We start from the raw sequence: 23735 nt of genomic DNA, 5'->3' as shown, positions 1-23735 counted from the left end.
AGGAGGGTGATGCTTGAAATCATTGTTCTTCCATTGTTAACCATGGTGACCTGCAAAGAAACGCGTGCAGCCATCATTGCGTTGCATAAAAATGGCTTCACAGGCAAGGATATTGTGGCTAATAAGATTGCACCTCAATCAACAATTTATAGGATCATCAAGAACTTCACGGAAAGAGGTTCAATTCTTGTTAAGAAGGCTTCAGGGCGTCCAAGACAGTCCAGCAAGCACCAGGATAGTCTCCTAAAGAGGATTCAACTGGGGGATCGGTGTGCCACCAGTGCAGAGCTTGCTCAGGAATGGCAACAGGCAGGTGTGACCGCATCTGCACGCATAGTGAGGCGAAGACTTTTGGAAGATGGCCTGGTGTCAAGAAGGGCAGCAAAGAAGCCACTTTTCTCCCCAAAAAACATCAGGGACAGATTGATCTTCTGCAGAAAATATGGTGAATGGACCGCTGAGGACTGGGGCAAAGTCATATTCTCCGATGAAGCCTCTTTCCGATTGTTTGGGGCATCAGGAAAAAGGCTTGTCCGGAGAAGAAAAGGTGAACGCTACCATCAGTCCTGTGTCATGCCAACAGTAAAGCATTCTGAGACCATTCATGTGTGGGGTTGCTTCTCATCCAAGGGAGTGGGCTCACTCACAATTTTGCCCAAAAACACAGCCATGAATAAAGAATAGTACCAAAACACCCTCCAACAGCAACTTCTTCCAACAATCCAACAACAGTTTGGTGAAGAACAATGCATTTTCCAGCATGATGGAGCACCGTGCCATAAGGCAAAAGTGATAACTAAGTGGCTCGGGGACCAAAACATTGACATTTTGGGTCCATGGCCTGAAAACGCCCCAGATCTTAATCCCATTGAGAACTTGTGGTCAATCCTCGAGAGGCGGGTGGACATACAAAAACCCACTAATTCTGACAAACTCTAAGAAGTGATTATGAAAGAATGGGTTGCTATCAGTCAGGAATAGGCCCAGAAGTTGATTGAAAGCATACCCAGTCGAATTGCAGAGGTCCTGAAAAAGAACGGCCAAATACTGACTCTTTGCATAAATGTCATGTAATTTTCGATAAAAGCCTTTGAAACGTATGAAGTGCGTGTAATTATATTTCACTATATCACAGAAACAACTGAAACAAAGATCTAAAAGCAGTTTAGCAGCAAACTTTGCGAAAACTAATATTTGTGTCATTCTCAAAACTTTTGGCCACGACTGTATTATTAAATCATGTTTTAAGCAACACTTTATAAAGTTGAGAAATTTTAACCTTCTGTTCCATATTCCCTATAAATGAATATATGACGAGGCCACTCTGTGGCCTCCTCATGCTGCTGCCACCTCCACAATCTCTCGTCGTCGTGCCACTCTCTGGCCCCCTCATGCTGCTGCCACCTCTGCAATCTCTCATTGTCGTGCCACTCTATGGCCTCCTCATGCTGTGGCCTCCTCATGCTGCTGCCACCTCCACACTGTCACCTTGCCACTCTGTGGCCTCCTGATGCTGCCGTCACCTGCACACTATGTCACCTTGCCACTCTGTGGTCTCCTGATGCTGCCGCCACCTCCACACTCTGTCACTGTGCCACTCTGTGGCCTCCTCCTGATGCTGCCGCCACCTCCAGACTGTCATTGTGCCACTCGGTGGATTCCTCATACTGCTGCCACCTCCACACTCGGTCATTGTGCCACTCAGTGGCCTTCTCCTGATGCTGTTACTGCTGCAGCCACCACCTCCAGACTCTGTTCATTGTGCCACTCTGTGGTCTCCTCATGCTGTTCCCACCCTCCCCACTTCATGACTGGGCCACTATTTTGCCTTTCGGCCTGGATGACATCATCATTTTTTGACCCACCTTCTGATCTGTCAGAAGGAAGGAAAAATGAGACGCACAACATGTATGGTCCCATCAGAATTGGCTTATGATTTGGTAGCCAAAAGCAGGAGTGGGTACAAAACACAGAAGACATGCAAATAATCCATTCACGTGTCATCTCTGTTTTAGATCCACTCCTGTTTTTTTGGCATTAGCAATACTGATGGATTATTGATCGAATGCTGGCCGAGTGAAGGTGTATGCTCCACAGACAGGATCTGTTTTTTGTGGGTTATTGTTCTGACGGATCAGAGAAAGAGTAAATTAATCAGTGACATAAACACAAACTTACTGTTGACACCCTCTCTACTCTGTCGGGGGTGGGCTATACTTCTATAAGCGTTTAATAGAACAGGTTCTGATAACATCTATGTGGAATCAGCTGGCAACGGTGAAAAAGGAGTGTACTTCTTCTTGGTGCTAACATCGACTTGTAAGGTTCAGTTCATACTTGAGTTTTTTGGTCAGTTTTGGACCCGTGACTGCCTCAATAAGTAAAGTGTGCAGTGCTTCTAAGAGCGACGCCTGTCATCTGAATGTCATACTGACTCACAGTATTATTATTTAACTACCAAGGCAGACTCCCTATGCGTGTTACTACAAGGCACAGTGTTCTACTATAAAGGCTCTCAGCAGCCAGGAAATAGCAGTTTTTTAACTTAATTTGCCGCAAATATATTCGGATCGAAAAATTTTCGAAAAATATATTCCCGAAAAATTTGATGAACCGGCGAATCGAAATTTTGAAAAATTCGCTCATCTCTAGTGAAGATTCCTGAATGACAGCAAGCAGAATTCTTGAAAGTCACTAGGGTACAGCACGTCCATGCAGTGGCTGAGAAGCAGGTATAGTGCAGCGAGTAACATTGCAAACTGATTTCTTTTTCACAGTGTATTGTTAATGGCAATTGTTAACGCCATTTGTTAACAATGCACCGACAGAAAGCATTCAGTTTGTAATGAGTTGCTAGAATACCAGCAGCAGCATGTTATAGCTCTTGCCATTTTTTAGGTGTTTTCACTTTCTCTATAGGAAGAACTGTCAATAATGCAATTGGTTAGACATACTCAGGGACATTTATTAAGACTTTTACTGCACTATTGTGGTATATTTGCACTATAATTAGCAGTTTTCACTTCTTTTGTCAAATCTATACCTATCGCTGCCATAGATTTAAATTTCAGGCCACAGACTGCCTAGAATTGTTCCAAATGTATTAAGAGGTCTGTGTATTTATAATAAGACTGGCCTTTGCAACACTGTTCTTAGTATCTGCTCCACTGTTTGCAAAAAACACCTAAATAACCTCCACAAAAACAGCATAAAAATGCAGGCGCCCTAAAAAATGCATGGATTCTGCCCTTTTCAGAGCTGAGAAAAAACATGTAGTGCAAATTCATGTTTGTAAAGGGCTTCTCCATAAATGTATCAAGATAGTCTGCGGCAACCCATCTTTGAATGTGACTAGAATGGGTTGCCTCCTCTTCTACAGCTGCTTAGGAGGTTGAGGGGTCGGGGCCTTACGACTAAGTTACTGCACAGTGATAAGATGTGCTGTCAGCTTGCTCAGCCTGCCAGCATATCTCACGTACAATCGCTCCAGTACTACCTATTGGAACTTTGTTCTACAATGATAGTGATAATGTAATCCTGCTCCCCGTTCATACCAGCCATAATTATTCTCTGTTGTGGAACAGAGTTCCTGGCCCTGCTCTACAATATGTAATACTGGAGCAATCTTACCTGAGATATGCTGGCAGGCTGGGCTGAGCAACCTGACAGCACATCTCATCCCTGTGCAGTGATTAAAGTGCCAGTGTGCAGTGTAGCAAGGCTGTAGAAGTGAAGACAACCCTTCCTAGTCACATTCTAGGTCAGGTTGCCAGAGGACATTTTGATACACTCCCAGAGGACCCCCTTTAAGATTTTTTTTTTTTAGGATAGAGAGTACTTAGTACTGGAAAAACTGTAAAAATTACAGAATAAGCAAATTTTTTTTTTGGGAGGGGGGTGCTCAGCTACCTATGTTTTTGCAGCATTTTTTTGGTGCTTTTTGCATCAACATTTTCTTTATGATGCTTTTCTCTTATAGCTATGTTAAGACCCCTGAAACAGATACCATGGGCTGTAGTACAGCGTGCTGTATTTTTTAAAAGAAGCCAGAAAGACAACAAAAAAAAACACCACCTAGGTAACAAGACTGCCAGTTGCAAAAAAAACATTGTGTGGCCTCCATTTAATATGTTCTCAGCCTGGTAACGAACGTTAAAATAAAACAAAAACTAACTTTATTGCAGATTCAATATTAAAATCTGGGACAATACAGTCCACCTAAAGCGTCAAATGCATGCTAGGGAGCAATAGTTAATCAGAGGTATGTCTATAAATATTCCCCTTAATCCTATTGCTCCCCATAAGGGATAAGGATACACTAAGGCCCCCTGCACACAAACATGTGTGATCCGTGGCCGTATTGCGTGGCCACAGTTCCGTGTGCATTCCCTAGCACGGATGCGGACCCATTCACTTCAATGGGTCCGCAAATCCGGAATTGCGGAACAGCCGCATGGAATGGGACCCCTCGGAAACACTACGGAATGCTTCCGTGGGGTTGCGTCCCGTACTTCCGTTCCGCAAAAAGATAGGACATGTTCTATCTTTTTGCTGAACGGGCGGCTCGCGGACCCATTCAAGGGAATGGGTACGCGATCCGATGCAGCTGACCTACGGCCGGAGATCGTGCATTGCGGACCGCAATTTGCGGGCTGCAGCATGGGCACGGATCACACACGTTCGTGTGCAGGGGGCCTAACAGTGTGTCAGCCAGGTAGTTTTCCACACTGGTATATACCTCAGCTAAGTATCAGCTGCTATGAAGAGCAGCAATCACGACCAGCCGTGCTAGTAAACAGCCCAGTCTATACCAGTGAGGTTTAGGCAGCAATTCTGCGGGAGCAATGGGATTGAAGGGAATATTTATAGACATACCTCTGATTAACTATTGCACCCTAGCATGCATTTGACGCTTTAGGTGGGCTGTACTGCCCCAAATTTTTGTATTGAATCCGCAATAAAGTTAGTTTTTTGTTTTATTTTAACGTTCGTTACGAGGCTGAGAAATTATGACAATTGTGAACGTCTACTTTTCACACTGATTTATCCTCCTTTTAATATGTCCCATAGACCTTCAGCTATCGTCTGAAGATGGGATTTTTACAGTAAAAAAATGCAAGTGCAAAATACACCACTAAAAACTCAAAAGTGTGGCAAAACACCAGCAAAAACCTGTGTCAAAGCACTCTATAGCACGGGGAAAAAATACAGTATGTAAGGAAGATTTCAACCATAGCGTTTGTTTCAGAATTTCACCTGCTGAATCTGCACTACAATTCAGCAACAAAGTACATTACAATGTTAGTAACTGGGGATAAAACCCCCATTTATTCACAGTGTAAATACATTTTTATATGGATTTACATGCAGTTTTACCGACTGAAAAAATGACTTGATGTTGGACTCCATAAATGAAGAGGTAGCTTGTAATTTACTTACTGTAATTGTCCCAAGGATGGCGCCATTAGGACTGTGCTCATCAATTGCAAGTTTATATGTTGCTTTAGCAAACTCTGGAGCATGATCATTTATGTCTATTAGATTAATAGTCACAAAGGCAACTGAACAACAGTCAATTCCTAAGCCTGTGTCATTGGCCACCACCTACATATGAGAAAGCAAAAATGTCAAAGTTGTAAATGACAAAGCTTATTAAGATGAATATCTGTCAGAAATGCACATCAGGTGGGAAATCACATGGAGAATGCCTATTTTAGATCTCTGTTGACTGACACCCCACTATGTGTCAAACACTCCCAAGAATGTATAGTGTGACCCCCAAGATTTCTGGTGAACTTATTTTTTTTATTAAGTGACAGAAATTTTAGTAACAACATTTGTAACTAAAATTGTTGAGCTCCACCTCCACTGCCATTTTATCTGACTTCTATGTAGGAAAGGCTGAAACTGGTGCTTCATAAATATGACGCTTAGGCCTCTTTCACACGACAGTATGTCCATTTCAGTGTTTTGCGGTCCGTTTTTCACGGATCCGTTGTTCCGTTTTTTGCTTCCGTTGTGGTTCCGTTTCCGTTCCGTTGTTCCGTTCCGTTTTTCCGTATGGCAAATACAGTATACAGTAATTTCATATAAAAAATTGGGCTGGGCATAACATTTTCAATAGATGGTTCCGCAAAAAACGGAACGGATACGGAAGACATACGGATGCATTTCCGTATGCATTCCGTTTTTTTGCGGACCCATAGACTTTAATGGAGCCACGGAACGTGATTTGCGGCCAAATATAGGACATGTTCTATCTTTAAACGGAACGGAAAAACGGAAATACGGAAACGGAATGCACACGGAGTACATTCCGTTTTTTTTGCGGAACCATTGAAATGAATGGTTCCGTATACGGACCGTATACGGACCGCAAAAAACGGCCCGCAAAACGGAAAAAAAAAACGGTCGTGTGAAAGAGGCCTTATTCTGAACACCATATTTATCAATATATTTACATGAACTGACAAACTGATAAATATCCTACCTCCTTTCACAAAGTATACTATAAAACATGACGCCTGCTGCAACCAAAAGGGGATGCTCAGTGCAGTTAAAGGTATATAGTTATAATTTAAATCAAAGGAAGAAAAGGAAATCTGTTTGCACTGAGCTCCCCCTTGTGGCAGCTGGCAGGAAATGCAGTGAATCACTTCCCGGATTAGGAGTCCAGCACTGGGTCCAATCCTTCTGGGTGCCATAGCAGTTGCGGGGTCTGCCTCCATGGTAGTAAGCTACTCCCAAATCCAAAGTGAAAGGGGTATGAACAGGGGTGCACCACCAATGAGGCCAGGTGAGGCAATCGCCTCAGGCAGCACCAGGTAGGGGCAAGAGGGGGGCAGCCGAAAGGCCATGAGCTGAAGGGAACGGGTTAGGTGAAGAAATTGGCATTGGGAAGGGGGGTCACTATTTCAGTTTTTGCCTTAGGCAGCAGAAAGGCTAGGTGCACCCTTGGGTATGAACAATTGTTATTACGCTTGTTTGTTCCCCATTCACTTTGCATATTGTCGGCAGCACATCCCTTGTTTACACAGGCAATGCGCTACATACAAACAACAATTTTAGGTGCTGTATAAAAGATGTGACTACCCGACAAACAAGCATTTTGCTTGTTTGTGGAGGAATTGATGACACCTTTACATAATGGGTGACTGCTTTTGTGCAGGTTGCTTTCCAGTCACAGCTGTGGGGCTTCTGAAAATAACTGACAGCGTCACACAGGCAATTTTAGGATGTCTCATAGCAGTGAATAGAGTGCTCTCTCTTCACTTCAGAGCCCCGTTCTTGAGATAGGAGCAGGTCCGAAAGATGAGACCTGCATAGGCTGCATCTGACATTGATGGCATATCATAGTGACATGCCATAAATTGGTTGATGGGGATACCCTAGATGGGTATACCTCTTTCATTTTACATTTTTATTTATTTATTCTTTATTTTTGTTTTTCTTCAGAACAGAAGCTGAGTATAGTACAGGCCGGAATTAGGGCTGCAAGCCTGGGTGGAGGCCTGGAATGACGGGGGCTTGGAGGGAGTGGGGACGTAAGTGGTTAGGGAGAAGGAATAGTGATGGTAAGGGTGCTAGGGGTGGGGTTTAGGGCTTAAAAGCAGTAGCATGGGTGGGAAAAGGGGCCATTGTGTAGAGAAAGCAGTGTGGCAGCAGCCCGTGTCTGAGCTGCTGCAGTACCTCTTGTGTCACTGTTCGTGTCCCACAATGTCGGATGTGGATTTGATCCTGGCACAGCTCCGTGCGGCAGCGGAGAGTAGAGGGTCAGGATGGCTGCAGGCTTCAGTTCAAGGCCTGCTTCTGGGGTCTGGGGATTCAGTGCCATCTGCCCTCCCCATCAACTGGCTGTGGGGAACCAGGCCTCCAGTGCGCCTTAGCCCTCAAGTGACCCCGAGCGCCGGGTAAGGAGCTCTTCCAGGGACCATCCAGCATGCGCCGCAGTGAGTAGCGGGGCATCTAGGCGGGTGTGTGCCGGGAGGAATCCTATTGCGAGGCGGGACCCTAAGAGGGGGCTGCGGGATGCCCCCTCCTCAGATGCAGGTGGCGGGGAGTCTGGACCTGGATAGGCGGGTGGGGGGCCAGGCCATAGTCCCCTTGCCTAGTGGGGGAGAGATGCAGCAGGACGGCGGGGTCAACATGACGGCCCTGTGCCTAGTGATTTTACCGGGCAGCGCAGTGCTGGCTCGGACTCAGCTCCAATTAGAAGACCGGCGACATCTAATGGTGAGGCTAAGGAACTGCAGGCCTTGGCGTTTCCAATCCTGTCAAGGGCGACCTCTAGTGGCGAGGCTGCAGAATTGCAGGCCTTGGTGTCTTAAATTGAGACAAGGGCGACATCCAGTGGCACGGCTGCAGAACTGCAGGCTTTGGAGTCAGTGGAAGCAAGAAGGGGCATAGGAGGTGCTGAAGACCGGAGGACGGACGGAAGAGAGTGCGTCACCAGTTAAGTCTCAATTCCTCACGTTCCGACTGGTGGAATCACGGCATCCACGCAGCCAGGTGAATTATGTGGGGATTCCTTATTAGCGGTGGCTTGTAGTGGGGGGGCTATCGGGGTCGGGGGGGTTCAGGGGTGTCTGTATCGGGAGATGGCTGGCAGAGTTATTGGTGGGGTTGCGGAATTTGGTGAAGGGGTTGGTAGGTATGGGGTCTGTGATGGGGCCACCAGTGGCAGGGTGGGGCGTACAATGAGTGGGGTTACCAAGTACAAGGACGGCAGGTGGAACAGGGGATAGGGACGTGGGTACTGTGGCTGAGGGGATGCTTGGGATAGCGCAGCATGGATCGGCAGATAAGGACGGGGATAGGGTGAGGAATGGGACTAAAGAAGGGGATGGGGAGGAGCTACGAGTGGATGACATGGCTAAAGGGGAGGTTTATGTGTGTTTCGAGGAGCCCCTGGGGGCCCACTTGAAGCACGAGGTTAGGGAAAGAATTTTGAAAGGGGAGTACTTGGACATATTTTCGCTACTCCCGCTTGAACGTTTTAATTTTGATCGGGATAGGCAAGACGATAGAAAGAAGGAGGAGGAGGACAAGCGGCGGTACAGTTGGATTCCGCGGACCTTCTCTAACTGATTGCAGTAGTTTTTGTGATCCTAGCCAGTGTTATTATGGAAAAAGCATTGGACAATTGTTCGGCGGCTTTCTGTTACCTGGACGCAATAGGGGAGGCGTACCGAGTGTATGGGGACAGGGGTGGTTGAGGTACGATAAGCAGTTTCGACAGCGAAAGGCGGTTCGGCCTAGTATGCGCTGGGACCATAAGGACATTGGTCTGTGGATGCAGGTCATGACTCCGGTCAGGGCAGGCAGGGCAGGGGTCGCCGGGGGTTCTGTATACTGTGGGGTGCTGTATATTGTGGAGTGCTATACTTCTCTACTGTATACTGTGGGGGGCTGTATACAGTGCGGTGCTGTATACAGTGGGGTGCTGTATACCATGGGGTTGCTGTATACCGTGGGGTTGCTGTATACTGTATAGTTTGGGGTGCTGTATACTGTGAGGTGCTGTATATTGTGGAGTGCTATACTGCTCTACTGTAAACTGTGGGGTGCTGTATACAGTGGGGGTCTGTATACTGCTCTACTGTATACTGTGAGGTGCTGTATACTGTATAGTATGGGGTGCTGTATACTTTGGGGTGCTGTACACTATAGGGTGCTATACTGCATACTGTGGGTTGCTGTATACTATAGGGTTCTTTACTGCATACTGTGGGTTGCTGTATACTATAGGGTGCTATACTGCATACTGTGGGTTGCTGTATACTATAGGGTGCTATACTGCATACTGTGGGGTGCTGTATACTATAGGGTGCTATACTGCATACTGTGGGGTGCTGTATACTATAGGGTGCTATACTGCATACTGTGGGGTGCTGTACACTATAGGCTGTTATACTGCATACTGTGGGGTGCTGTATACTATAAGGTTCTTTACCACATTTTTTTGCGTGTGTTGTGGTGGAGGGTGTGATTGCATGCTAGGGTGTAGGACAGTGGGATTCAGGGGGCCCAAGTAACTTTTTGCCCAGGGTCCAATCAATATTAAAGACGCCCCTGCTTGTCATAGCGGCCTGGGCGGTGGTGGGTCCTTGGAGTTAGTGGTTATGGTGACTCTGGTGTGGTGGAGAGGGAGCCAAAGGGGGCTATGGACTCCCCATGTATTGGTTTTGGGGTGTGATATGGTGGGTAGCGGCCCATGTTTGGTGCCCTTGGTTACCGGCTTCTGCCTCTGAGCTGGCGTTTATCGGCTAAAGGTCAGTAACTGAGGGCGGGGCAGTTATACGTCATTTTACGGGGCTCCAAGGACCCTCCCTGTGCTGGCATTTCTCTAGGATCTTGGTAAGGTTCTTGGAGCGGGGGTCTTCAGGTGGGAAAACCTTTGGGTTAATTATAGTTATGGTATTTATTGTATTTATGTTATAAATAAAAAAGCTGCTGTGGCCAATAAATCCACTTGCTGAGTCTGTCATTATTGGGTTGGGAAGGGGGAGGTTAAGGGGTGAGCGACTCGACAATAGGCCTGTCATGCAGTTGCTGCAAAAAAAATCCATTTCTTTCCTTCTGCCAGTAACTTGTAGGACAGATTTATGTACATACCACAAGTACAGAAAACTGATTATCTGTATAGAAAAAGCCTCCAATATGCCCAGTGATCAGAAAAGATTGTTAGGTTACCATAGCAAAAATTCTAAGCTTTTATTGCTATTTATGTTTTGACCCCCAAACTGCTATTGCTTAATCTTAAGCAGACTTTATATGTACAATATTAGATCAGTGATATTCGTACCTCCACTTCCATCTGGTGAACAGTTTCATAGTCTATAGCCAAAGAGTTTTTGACCAGGATTTGTACCAGTCCAGTATTTACAATTCGCTGTGGGCTTACTGTGAAGTAATCCGCATCCGGTCCGTTCAGATACAGGTTAAAAGCTCCATTCTGGTCCTTAAATAGCAGAAAGTAAGAGTCTGAACATATAAGACATTATTTCAGATCAATTTTTTTACTTTGGGCTAAATAAATTGCAGTGTATTATGCCAGTAGGTGTATCAGGGACCAATAAAGCCGATGGCAGGCCTGGATGGCTCTGTTAGGCCTCAGCTGCAATAGCAATCGTGAAAGCGCCAACGAGATGACAGAGGGTGCCCTCTTGCTGCCCCAAAATATTCTGTCAAAACTAAAGTCGAGGGAGATACCTGAGTACACATATTAATTCAGACTTAAAATTAATTTGATTCAAAATGAATTCAGAATTAATTCAAAATTAAATTAACACTCCAAACTTCAACCTATTAGGCTACTTTCACACTTGCGGCAGTGTGATCCTGCAAGCAGTTCCGTTGTCGGAACTGCCTGCCGGATCCGCCGATCTGGATGTGACTGAAAGCATTTGTGAGACGCATCCGGATGCGGATCCGTCTCACAAATGCATAGCAAGAACGGATCCGTCTCTCCGCTTGTCATGTGGACAGACGGATCCGTCTTGTATCTTTTTTCACATTTTTACCGGTCTGCGCATGCAGTATTTTGAATGCGGGAATCGGCACTAATGCATTCCTATGGGGCATTCAGTCAAGTCTTCATTTTTTTTGCCGGTTGCTACGGTTTTATCTTTTGCCTGATCAGTCAAAATGACTGAACTGAAGACATCCTGATGCATCCTGCATTACTCTCCATTCAGAATGCATGGGGATATGCCTGATCAGTTCTATTTCGGTATAGAGCCCCTGTGACGGAACTCTATGCCGGAAAAGAAAAACGCTAGTGTGAAAGTACCCTAGACCCTCAAAATTAATTCATACACCAGACCAGATGCCAAATGACAATGAATCAGACCCCAAAATTAATTCAGACACCAGTGGAGTCTTAGAAGCACTATTGGTGGACTACATGTCCCTGGGTTTAAATGTCCTGCTCTGCATTTGGTCAAGGTAACCTACTGATATGCCAATCATGGAGGTGATAGCAATGCCACCTTTCTGACTGACATATCAATAGGTTACAAAAGGAAGATCAGGACATCTGGTCAGCGATATCACATGTTAGCAGCTCATAGTAAGCTCACTGCTCAGTGGTTCAGTAGGCTGCTAACATGTTATGTTTTATGTCGTTGCTTATCCCCTGCCTCTTACATAGACTGCAATATTAAAAACCATGTGCCAGCACCTGCATCCTGCCACTCTAGGCTAATCTCATGGGTGCCTTGTTAAATAAAAATACCCCTGAGCTCCAGCCTTTAGACTCCTTGAATCTTTAGGCCAATTTTCTTCAGTGTGAAAGTTACATAAAAAAAAAGTTACGAAAAGACGCTAAAAAAATAAAGATATCATTTAACTGAACGTCCAAAAGGGGCAATATGATAATTCTAATTATTCCTCAAAAACAAGTGATGAATATACTTTAAAGGCAATGTACGACATAAAAAAAAATAACAAGACTGCTTTCTTTCAAAGACAGTGTTGTCCATAGACTATATCTGGAATTGTAGTTTCAATAACAGACCATGGACATGTGTTTTTGGAAATAATATAAGTGGGGCACTGGGAAAAATGCTTTCCTTAAATAAAGCACACTTCTTACATACTTAAAGTGACCTTCTGGTTCTCCAGTTAATGTGATTTTTTTCTTGAAGCAGAGGGTTATTTTAAAATTGAAGGTAATGTAAGCAACACAGAACCATTTACATACCTTGTCAGGATCATTAGCAGTGATAGTAAGATTTGCCACTGGTACCCGCAAAGAGGAATGTTCCTCAATCTCTCCAAAGAACCTGTCCACAGGGCCAGCAGTAAAATTACAGTCAGTCACTTCACAGTTGTAAAACTGAGGCTTATTGTCATTAATGTCTAGTACACGAATAGTAACACTTGTATTGGCTGTTGCTTTCAGTCCATCAATATTCACCTCCATTTCTTGGGCCTGTGGGAAAGAAATTAGCGTTTTAATCTTTTTTAAATAATACGATTCACCAGATAAGAGACATGGCCACTTATCAGCCTGTAAGCAGGTACATTTGAAATTATTTGTGTATACCACTTTAGTTCAATCATGACTAGAACTGAAATAGTCTTGATGACCCTTTTTTTCAATATCTGCATTTCATTGACAGCTGTACCATGTCAGAGTAGCTGGAAAGGAGGAATAATAATTTCCAGGCTGCCAGCTTGCAGAAGGAGATGTCAACACCAGCATGGGCCAAGCAAGAGCCAGACACTGACATGGGCTTGTGCATTGTGGAGCTGTAGCTCTGCATCACAACTGTGACAAGAGATGGAAGTGGGGAGCCCATACTGGGGCATTGACTGAGCACCAGAAATTGACAGAGACCACAGTAAGTGCCTGAACAACTTGCCATCGGCCTGAGAGTATTGTAGGTCTCAGTATGTCCACCAAAGGGTGTACCTGTCATCTGGACTCTGGAGGTCTGTGGGAACAAGTGACTGTGAGCCAAAGTGGAAGCTGGGCAGTGGTTCCATGAAGTAGCAATAGTCACCTAGAGGTCCAAAAGTGTCAGAGAAGTACCATGTTTCACAGCCAGAGTGTTGTCACTCTTGGTAAGTCAGTGATCTGATGGAGAGAGTGTCTTAGAGACTGAGGGCTGTGGGAGACTTCACCCCTTAGGGGATCCATAGCTGGGTCAGTGTGGGCTGTGGGAGACTTCAGACCTAAAAAGAGCAATTTCTGATATTGTGGATACTGATATGGCCTTTAAAGGAGGCCCCAAATTATGTCCAACAAGTTCATATAGATGTGAAAGTCATGGGTCTACACAGAAAAGGTTACAGCAGCAAATGGGTAACAGAAGGAGCTAGAAAGATAATGCTGTGCTGCAGAACAAACTTAGAGTGCTTTGGCCCCCTGGGCAGTAAAGAATTGGCCCCAAATGTCCCCATACCAATGGCACAGTAATTCCCACTTTTCTGTATGGCGGACTAGAGGGCAAAGCCTAGGGGGAGGCCAGCATGACGAAGAGCAGGATCCTGATCAGTCTTAAAATGCCATCAGTTGGCATACGTATTGACGGATCCGGCAGGCAGTTCCGGCGACAGAACTGCCTGCCAGATTCCTTTGACGCAAATGTGAAAGTACCCTTAGGCAGCTATCACCCACCCTCCCCATTTTTTCTAGTTGGTAACATGAATGGTACATGGTGTAGGTTGTTTTGTTTTTCAGGTCACAGCTTGGGAGAAAAAAAGGTTCCTGTCAAGGCAGTCAAGGCGGCAGGAGGTCCTCGGAGTTGGTGGATTAACAGGTTCTGGGGGATGGGAGGGCTCCATAGTTGGGGCTGGACTTCCATGGTTGGTATTTCGCGGCAGGGTTTTTAGGTCCATCAGTGGTGCCTCCGAGCTGGCGCTCATCGGCGGGGGGCAAAAGGATGCAGTACCCTGCGGAGTAGGGTTTTATTAATAATTCAGTTGGGGTTTTGAGGACCTCCCTCGTCGTTAATATGTTCATATATGTTACACATATGTTGGGGGGTGTTGACATATGCTGTGGCATATGAGTTTGTTATTCTATTTTTAAGGAAAATATGTGGCAATAGAATACCAGACACAATACTTACAACTGTGCCATGTAACAGTGTCATTTTCAGTACCTGTCAGTATCCTTACAACACTGCGGTGTATATAGTGTGAGTGTGTCATAGTTGTCTGCTTTGGACAACAATTTCCATTTTGAGTAGTCATGTTGAGTCTGTGCGAGTATGTGCATACAGTGGTGCTTGAAAGTTTGTGAACCCTTCAGAAGCTTCAATATTTTTGCATACATTTGACCTGAAACCACATCAGATTTCCACACGAGTCCTAAAAGTAGACAAATATAGCCAAATCAAACAAATGTGTAATTAGTCAGTAGTGATGAGCGGCAGGGGTCATATTCAAATTCGTGATATTTCGTGAATATTTTGTAGAATATTCGTCATATTCGCAAATTCGTATATTCGTTATATTCTACATTATTTTTTTAACGCAAAAATCGGCAAGGTAATGATCGCGTAATATGCGAATATTGCGCGCTCAATACAGGCATGGGTCAAAAACTAATATATAGCACTATAGAATATAGTGCTATATATTAGTTTTTAGAATATTCAGCATTTTTTCCATCTGAACACATGAGTCCTCCCTGCTTCTTGCTTGTGGGCCAATGAGTCATTGGCCCACAAGCAAATTAAGCAGAGAGGAATCATGACTTCAGATGGAAAAAAATGACGAATATTCTAAAAAACTAATATATAGCACTATATTCAATATAGTGCTATATATTAGTTTTTTAGAATATTCGTCATTTTTTTCCATTTGAAGTCATGATTCCTCCCTGCTTAAGTTGCTTGTGGGCCAATGGCTCATTGGCCCACAAGCAAATTAAGCAGGGAGGAATCATGACTTCAGATGGAAAAAAATAACGAATATTCTAAAAAACGAATATATAGCACTATATTCTAAATATTCGCGAATTCTCGAAGTGGCGATATTTGCGATAAAAATTTGCTTTTCGAGTATTCGTGTTCAACACTATAGTCTTGGTAATTTGTTTATTGATGAAAATTATCCAATATCATGTCTGTGAGTGACAAAAGTATGTGAACCTTTAAGATTAGCAGATAATTTGAAGGTGAAATTACTGCCAGGTCTTTTCAAGCAATGGGATGACATTCAGGTGTGAGTGGGAGACCTGTTTTATTTAAAGAATAGGAATCTGTCATAGTCTTATCTTCATAACACATTTGTGGAAGTGCATCATGGTACGAACAAAGGAGATTTCTGAGGGCCTCAGAAGAAGAGTTGTTGATGCTCATCAGACCGGCAAAGCTTACAAAACCATCTTTGGACACCACCAATCAACAGTCAGACTTTGCTGTCTCAGTTAATGACCCTCATTTAGAATTCATATTAATTGTATTTAGTCTGCTACCCACCATACTTACTGTACTTTGCTGCCATCTAGTGGACACTGTTATATTTAATTTATGAAGTTATCTATGGTTGTAATTCATTATGTCATAAATCTCCTCCTCTTCTGTAAGTTCACTTCCTGTGTCCTTCACTCTTTTCCTGTTTGTTAAACATGCTTCACAGAGCTGGAGAGAGTATTTTCATTTGACTTCTATAATAATTTCTCAAGATACATTCAATAAATTACCTAGAGGCATATCCATTGCATATCCCTCACTGAAATTCTACATGCAACGAGTATCAATAGGGAAATAATGCAGATTCCAGACAATGCAGATGCAGGAAGCAGAGTCCACACTTATTTCAGACCAAAATGTACGATCTAAACGTGTGATCAAACTAACACAAAAGATTAGAGATAACTTTGAGGAAATCAGAGATGAGTTTTGCAACAATCCAGATGACTAATAGGAAAGAGCTGAACACTACACAGCACCATGCTTTAACAATAACGCAGCAGGAGTTGACTGCAGTTTTTAATAGTTTTATCTGCTGCCTGCAGGGAACCATCTATTGTCCTTTTGTTGTAATTCAATCTGAGTTTATACTCCATTATAAAAGGTTTTTTATTGCGTCCTTTATGTTTTTGTACCTGCATTAATTTGTTTTTTGTTTTGTTTTTCAAGTTTTGCCTGCTTTTTACATTCTACTGTACCTATGTAGTGATATATTTCATATATTTGTTGTATTGAACTTATATTTTTCATTCTTATTTGTTTGTAATTGTGCCTTCCTTACCCTGTACCCTTTAAATCTCAGCTTCCTGTTTGATTTGTTCTTTCTGAGGAAGGAGGTTGTAATTTGAAAACCCATTCATACTAGGCCCTTTTATCTATAATTTTATTTTATGTAATTAGTTTTTAATTCTCAATAAATTATTCTCTTGCTTGGAAAAGCGCTCTGAATTTCGACCTCTTATTTACCTCCACTTTTACCTACAAGGATCCAGTCGGACCCTGTGGAAAGGAGCAGCAGTTCCATCCTATACTCATCTGTCATGCTTTCAGCAGAGTTGTGCCTGTGTCTCTGCACAACTTTTTCTGGTAACCATAATGTTCAGTCCTTGATCTGTCATATATTGACATTCATATTGGCACTATATTGGAATGTTTAACCATGTTTTAATAATTTGGCGGTCTGGTCCAAACAGAGAAGATGAGAAAAGAGGATTTCTACATCACAGGAGACATCACTGGATAAAAGAGGGCTGTGGAGCTTAAAATGCGGAAGTTTCCAGTTTTCCCCTCAGGAAGCAGAAACTGCAAGAAGCATTATAGATATAGATAGATATATTAGTTACATAAATTTTACTTTATATTTGTGCACCGCCTTTTTAAGATTTAAAGCCCATTTACCCATACCACCTTTATATGATAATCGGGGGTTAGACAGGTTAAGTATGGGCTGCTACACATGGGCCTGTGCTGTGTGCTAGCGCCCCAGGCTAAAATTTGCCAGCCAGCCCCTGACGACCTTAAGCACACAAGTCATTCTACCAAAGAATTGTTAAAGAAGAATAATGTCAAAGATTTGGAATGGCCAAGTCAAAGTCCTGGCCAAATGTCCAAATTTCCTCCAAGCCGGTCTGTAGGACTAAACAATTACCAGAAATGTTTAGTTGCAGTTATTGCTACACAAGTAGGTCACATCAGATACTGTAGGCAAAGGTTAACATTTTTTTGCCACTCACAGAGATATGATATTGGATCATTTTACTCAATAAATAAATTATAAAGTCTAATATTTTGCATCATCTGATGTAGATTTAGGTCAAATTTATGCAGAAATATAGAAAATTCTGAAGGTTTCACATATTTTCAAGCACCACTGTAGTTTAGCTATGTCATACTCACCACCACTTGTATTATAATCTGTTCCCCATTGTCCAAAAGAGCTTCCCGATCTATGTCTCCTGCTACATCGATTTCTCCGTTAATTTTTATGACAAATAGATCAGAATTAGGAGAACCTGCAGAGAGAAAGAGTTTTAGTGCAGTATGTTTAAAAAACTATAATATGCAAGTTCAGTAGATTATATATCATAATGAATGTATTACATACTTACTTTCAATGTAATATAGGATGTCATAATTGAGTCCCCTGTCACCGTCTACAGCAGAAACTGTCAAGACGCTGTGGCCCTGTATGAAAACAAAATGCAGACTTTGTGTGAACATCTTGCTAGTAGTGATGAGCGGCATAGGCAATATTTGAATTTGCGATATTTCACACATTTTTTGCTTAATATACGCCCAAAATCCATGATGGCAAAAATCGGCAATGTAATATGCACTAGTGTTGAGCTCATAATGAGCGTGTTCAGCTCATTATTAGTCAGGGAGAGCTGCGCTTAGGAAGGGACAGATAGTGTAGGGAGTGTAATCGCAATCTATTTTGTTAAAAAACGTTTCAAAGACCCAAAAGTCCTTTTAAGGACTATTGTGTGTGGTGGCAGCAATATAATATAGCCATCATTTTTTTTTTCCATACTTTTTCTATAGAGGGTGTCTGCAGTGACTTGTGACATTTGTGCAATACCTTCTGTGTGTCAGGGCCAGAGACAGAAAAAATATAAGTGAAAATTGTTATATTTTTTCCATACTTTTAGGTACTTTTCCTATATAAGGGTGTCTGCAGTGACTTGTGGCATCTGTGCAATACCTTCGGTGTGTCAGGGCCAGAGATAGAAAAAAAATAAGTGAAATCTCAACTGCAGGCCCTCGCATATAATGTTTTACAGGGTCAGCTCACCTGCAGGCCCTCACCTACAATCTTTTACAGGGTCAGCTCACCTTCTGATGACGACAGTGAAGTATTGCCTGTTGGTACTCTGGCACACATGGCTTCATGTTAGGCTTCCTTTCCCACGACCCGCCCGTTAAACGCATTTTAGACAACACAGATTACTGGTTGTTCACCCTTCTTGTCCTCCGCTACAAAGAGAACTTCTCATCTCTCATTCCTCTGGTGGAGATTACAAGCAAAACGGTACTATACCAGAAGTTCCTTGTTAAAAATTGCTCCAAAGTTGATAGAGCAGACATCCAAATGGATCGTCGGCGTCACAGGGACGTGCGATCGCCTAGAAGTTATCTAGAGTCAACAAAGCGGCAGCAGGCCCTCACCTACAAGTCCAGTCTCGGTAGCCAAGAGTCTGGTCAACACAATTCTCACCACGATGGAACACTGGTTGAACGTTGTGGAGGCCGGGAGCAAGTCGGCTGCTGGCACCAGACTTGCCCTCCAATAGATCCTCGTTAACGGATAGTGTACTCATTCCAATAACAGGGCCTCTTAAGAGTGCTGTATTGTTATTTATCGTCACTACCTCCCAGAGTCAGGAGTGGATAATTGCCACGCGCCTGCTGCCTTCCTTGGACGCTTGTGCTTTAATAACTTGTTACGCCCTCTCTGGGTGGTTCACAATTAGGGAAAAAAAGGGGCAAGGCAACAACAGCCAATCAGATTTCAGCCATTGACCTCCCTTGGATGTGGTAGCCGTTTCTCAGGCTCCCTCTCCGGCATCGAACCCTGATTCTCTGTTACCCGTGATCACCATGGTAGGCGCAGAAAAGAACATCAAAAGTTGATAGGGCAGATATCCAAATGGATCGTCGCCGTAACGGGGATGTGCAATTGCCCAGAGGTTATCCAGAGTCACCAATGCAGCAGCAGGCCATCGCCCCTAATGTTTTAAATGGTCAGATCAGTAGGCCCTTGCTCCAAACGTTTTTGAGGGTCACCAGCAGGCCATCAATCATCATTTTTCAAGGGTGTGTATGATGCCCTCTTTTATGTGTAACAAAGGGTGTATTGGAGTGCCTGTTCCTTGTAATTTTTGGCAGCCCTTTCACTTAGTGCATAGGCTTTATGAGTGTAGGAGTCTCACTACCTGAACTATTGTACCACAATGGGAATGATGCCCTCCATTATGTAATATACAGGTTGTATCGGAGTACCTCTTCCTTGTCATTTTTGGCAGCAATTGCACTTTATATACAAGTAAATATACAGACAAGAATGTTTCTTAACAATTTTTACTCTACATTTTTTTCTTAGTTTTTTTGGTTTTGTGCGTATTATTGTCAGTATGTAAAAGTGGCTTACTACTCGGACAACATGGTTCCCAGCAGCGACCTGGGAGTCCAAGATGCATCCAGACATCCTCGCCATTTTGTTCCCAAACCATTTTAGTGGTGTTTCCATCAATTTCTGACATTTTCCTATGAACCAGGCACACTCCCCTCTTAAGAGCAGGGTGTGCCTGGTTTAATGCTCGGGTTTTCCCCTTGACTTCCATTATACTCGTCTGCTCGGTAGAGCACCTGAGCATCCCGATGTGTTCGGCCAGAGCACCCGAGCACTTTGGTGCTTGATCAACACTAATATGCACATATTGCATGCACAATTTCATTACCTATAACACCATACGCCAGGTATGTGCAAGGCAACAATCTATCCATAAGACAGGTATATTCAGCATACCTTACAATGGCAGCCTTGTGTGCTATGAGACATTCAAGACCAGCTCTCTATCCACACAGACTTGAGAGCCAGTGAGCCTCACAGTTGCTTGACTTTTGTTGGATGCCTTGGGGGACCTGTGCACCTAGATCATTATCATTAGGGTGACAAAATTAGTAATTATTTTTTGGATGCCAGCTAACTCTTCTCTCACTGCTTAGGAGGGCTGCATAAAAAAATTCAGTTTTCTAATTGTCCTAACATTTATATTCAATAACCTTTCTATACTGTTTTGTCATGTAAACTCATTTACATAAACATGGGCATATGGAAAAGACATGCGAATTAGCAGAATCTGCCTTGTTTTTCAGCTGGAACACTATTTGCATGCCTTTCCCACCATGTTTATGCAAATGAGTTTCCATGACAAAACAGTATAGAAAGGTTATAACCATGCCCATCAGCAAATACCTTGGGGTGTCTTCTTTCCAAAATGGGGTCACTTGTGGGGTAGTTATACTGCCCTGGCATTTTAGGGGCCCTAATGCATGAGAAGTAATGAGATTGAAATCAAAATGTGTAAAAAATGCCCTGTGAAATCCTAAAGGTGCTCTTTGGAATGTGGGCCCCTTTGCCCACCTAGGCTGCAAAAAAGTGTCACACATGTGGTATCGCCGTACTCAGGAGAAGTTGGGAAATGTGTTTTGGGGTGTCATTTTACAATATACCCATGCTGGGTGAGATAAATATCTTGGTCAAATGCCAACTTTGTATAAAAAATGGGAAAAGTTGTCTTTTGCCGAGATATTTCTCTCACCCAGCATGGGTATATGTAAAATGACACCCCAAAACACATTGCCCAACTTCTCCTGAGTACGGCGATACCACATGTGTGACACTTTTTTGCAGCCTAGATGCGCAAAGGGGCCCAAATTCCTTTTAGGAGGGCATTTTTAGACATTTGGATCCCAGACTTATTCTCACGCTTTAGGGCCCCTAGAATTCCAGGGCAGTATAAATACCCCACATGTAACCCCATTTTGGAAAGAAGACACCCCAAGGTAATCAATAAGGGGCATGGCGAGTTCATAGAATTTTTTTTTTTGGCACAAGTTAGCGGAAATTGATTTTTCTTTTGTTTCTTCTCACAAAGTCTCCCTTTCCGCTAACTTGGGACAAAAAATTCAATCTTTAATGGACTCAATATGCCCCTCATGGAATACCTTGGGGTGTCTTCTTTACGAAATGGGGTCACATGCGGGGTATTTATACTGCCCTGGCATTTTAAGGGCCCTAAAGCGTGAGAAGAAGTCTGGAATATAAATGTCTAAAAAATGTTACGCATTTGGATTCCGTGAGGGGTATGGTGAGTTCATGTGAGATTTTTTTTTTTTTACACAAGTTAGTGGAATATGAGACTTTGTAAGAAAAAACAAACAAAATAAAAAATCAATTTCCGCTAACTTGTGCCCAAAAAAATGTCTGAATGGAGCCTTACAGGGGGGTGATCAATGACAGGGGGGTGATCAGAGAGTCTATATGGGGTGATCACCACCCTGTCATTGATCACCCCCCTGTAAGGCTCCATTCAGACGTCCATATGTGTTTTGTGGATCCGCGGTGTCCGTGTTTTGCGGATCCACAAAACACATACGGACGTCTGAATGGAGCCTTACAGGGGGGTGATTAATGACAAGGGGTGATCACCCCATATAGACTCCCTGATCACCCCCCTGTCATTGATCACCCCCGTGTAAGGTTCCATTCAGAGGTCCATATGTGTTTTGATAGATAGCATAAGGATAAAGAGAAGCTATATACAATAAGAGAAAAAAGATTATAGGTTAATCTAGTGATAAAAAAAATCTAGAATATTTGTGATTATGAAGATATAGCACTATATTCCAGAACTTTGCAAATTCTCAAAGTGCCGATATTCGCGATAAAAATTTGTGATTTGAATATTCACGCTCAACACTACTTGCTAGTTACTACTATCTTTTTTTTTTTTTACAAATAAAGACATTTAACTTTCTGTTATTTGTATTTTTGGCATTTTGCCTGCAGTAATTGAGGATGTTACCTAGAATACACACTGGATATGTATGTCCTTCTCTAAGGGTACATCCACTGTCAGGTTTCTTGATGCAGTTTTGACCTCATGCTCCTGTAATTCGCCCACTGGCCCCTGGTATTTCCCATACGGCTCAGGTAGGTGAGTGTTAGGACCCAAGCTACTTGAGAAACCTTGACACGGTGCTCGGGCTCAGACTTGTCCTACATAGTAGGATATGTTGACTAATCTCTCAATTTTAACATCAGTTTGAGGGTTTAGTAAGACCGCAAAGTGCACCTGTCTTTGCTATTATTATATTGATGCAGTTTAACGTACGTAATGTATAACATACTGTCTGGAAAAACTGAGTACAGAAAGAACCCAAAGTGCCAATGGCAGGTGTGGGCAACACTTTTGTTTATCATCCTTGGTTACAACTGGATAGTTGGAATCAACCAGGGCAGCTTTCCAGTATGTGACACTACCTCAAGTTTATTCTTTTTTGTTCTGCCTTTATCTCTATTATTAGTACAGGAATGGTAGGGAAAGGTGGACTTCATAAGTTTCAGACAACTTGACCTCATTGAGCTTCCTTTAGGCTGCCTGTACACGTTTCAAACAGCATGTACAGATGCAGCCTGGAAGTTAGTGGTGATCAACATGCAGATCCTGCTGCCTTTCCACAACCAAAGCCAGGACTGGATTTAAAAAGAATATGTTAACCCGATTCAGAAGTATTATGTACAGTAATAAATGAATAGTACTGCAGATATGGAGTCCAGATCACTATTTTTTTTTTCCTACTGCCCCCCACTCCCCTGCTATCAGCATTCAGAGCTGTTTTGAAATACATTGTCAGGACATGCGCACCTAATTTAATACCCCAGAGTGGCGTTACTATTCTTTCACCATTCTACTGTCTTTTATTGCTAACACCAATGTCATTCTTGTGTTTATTTCCAGGTTCTTCTCAAGTGTGCATTGATCTTACTATCTTGAAACTGTTATGTTCATGTAATATGCCAGGTTCACCAGAAGATGGCAGTGTATATGGCAGAGAGAGAGATTTCTACATAGAATGGAACTCACCATTCCATGCTTCCCCCTTTGGGCAGAAGTGGGCGAGTTCTGCTTCCTACTATAAGGAAGGGGCAGCAGTTCTAGAGAGTTCTAGCCTAGGCATGGACACAGTCAGACATGCCTAAAACAGCAAGTGCAGGCTAAGGCTACTTTCACACTCGCG

At 43.2% G+C, this 23735-nt stretch overlaps 1 protein-coding gene across 2 annotated transcripts in view; it reads right to left on the bottom strand.

Moving 5' to 3' along the window:
• The window catches only part of CDHR2 (cadherin related family member 2), a 226687-nt gene that overhangs the window by 90253 nt on the left and 112699 nt on the right, over positions 1-23735 (bottom strand). For both annotated transcript variants that reach the window (XM_044277398.1, XM_044277397.1), the window contains exons 10-14: positions 18038-18113; positions 17826-17941; positions 12704-12934; positions 10805-10960; positions 5440-5604 (exon numbers count right to left, since the gene is read on the bottom strand). In XM_044277398.1, coding sequence (XP_044133333.1) covers positions 5440-5604; positions 10805-10960; positions 12704-12934; positions 17826-17941; positions 18038-18113 — 744 coding nt within the window. The remainder of the gene's footprint in view (positions 1-5439; positions 5605-10804; positions 10961-12703; positions 12935-17825; positions 17942-18037; positions 18114-23735) is intronic.

This window comes from Bufo gargarizans, chromosome 2 (genome assembly GCF_014858855.1).
Source record: "Bufo gargarizans isolate SCDJY-AF-19 chromosome 2, ASM1485885v1, whole genome shotgun sequence".
Taxonomy (NCBI): domain Eukaryota; kingdom Metazoa; phylum Chordata; class Amphibia; order Anura; family Bufonidae; genus Bufo; species Bufo gargarizans.
Note: the sequence above shows the minus strand (reverse complement) of the source record. Positions and strands in the feature narration are given on the sequence as shown.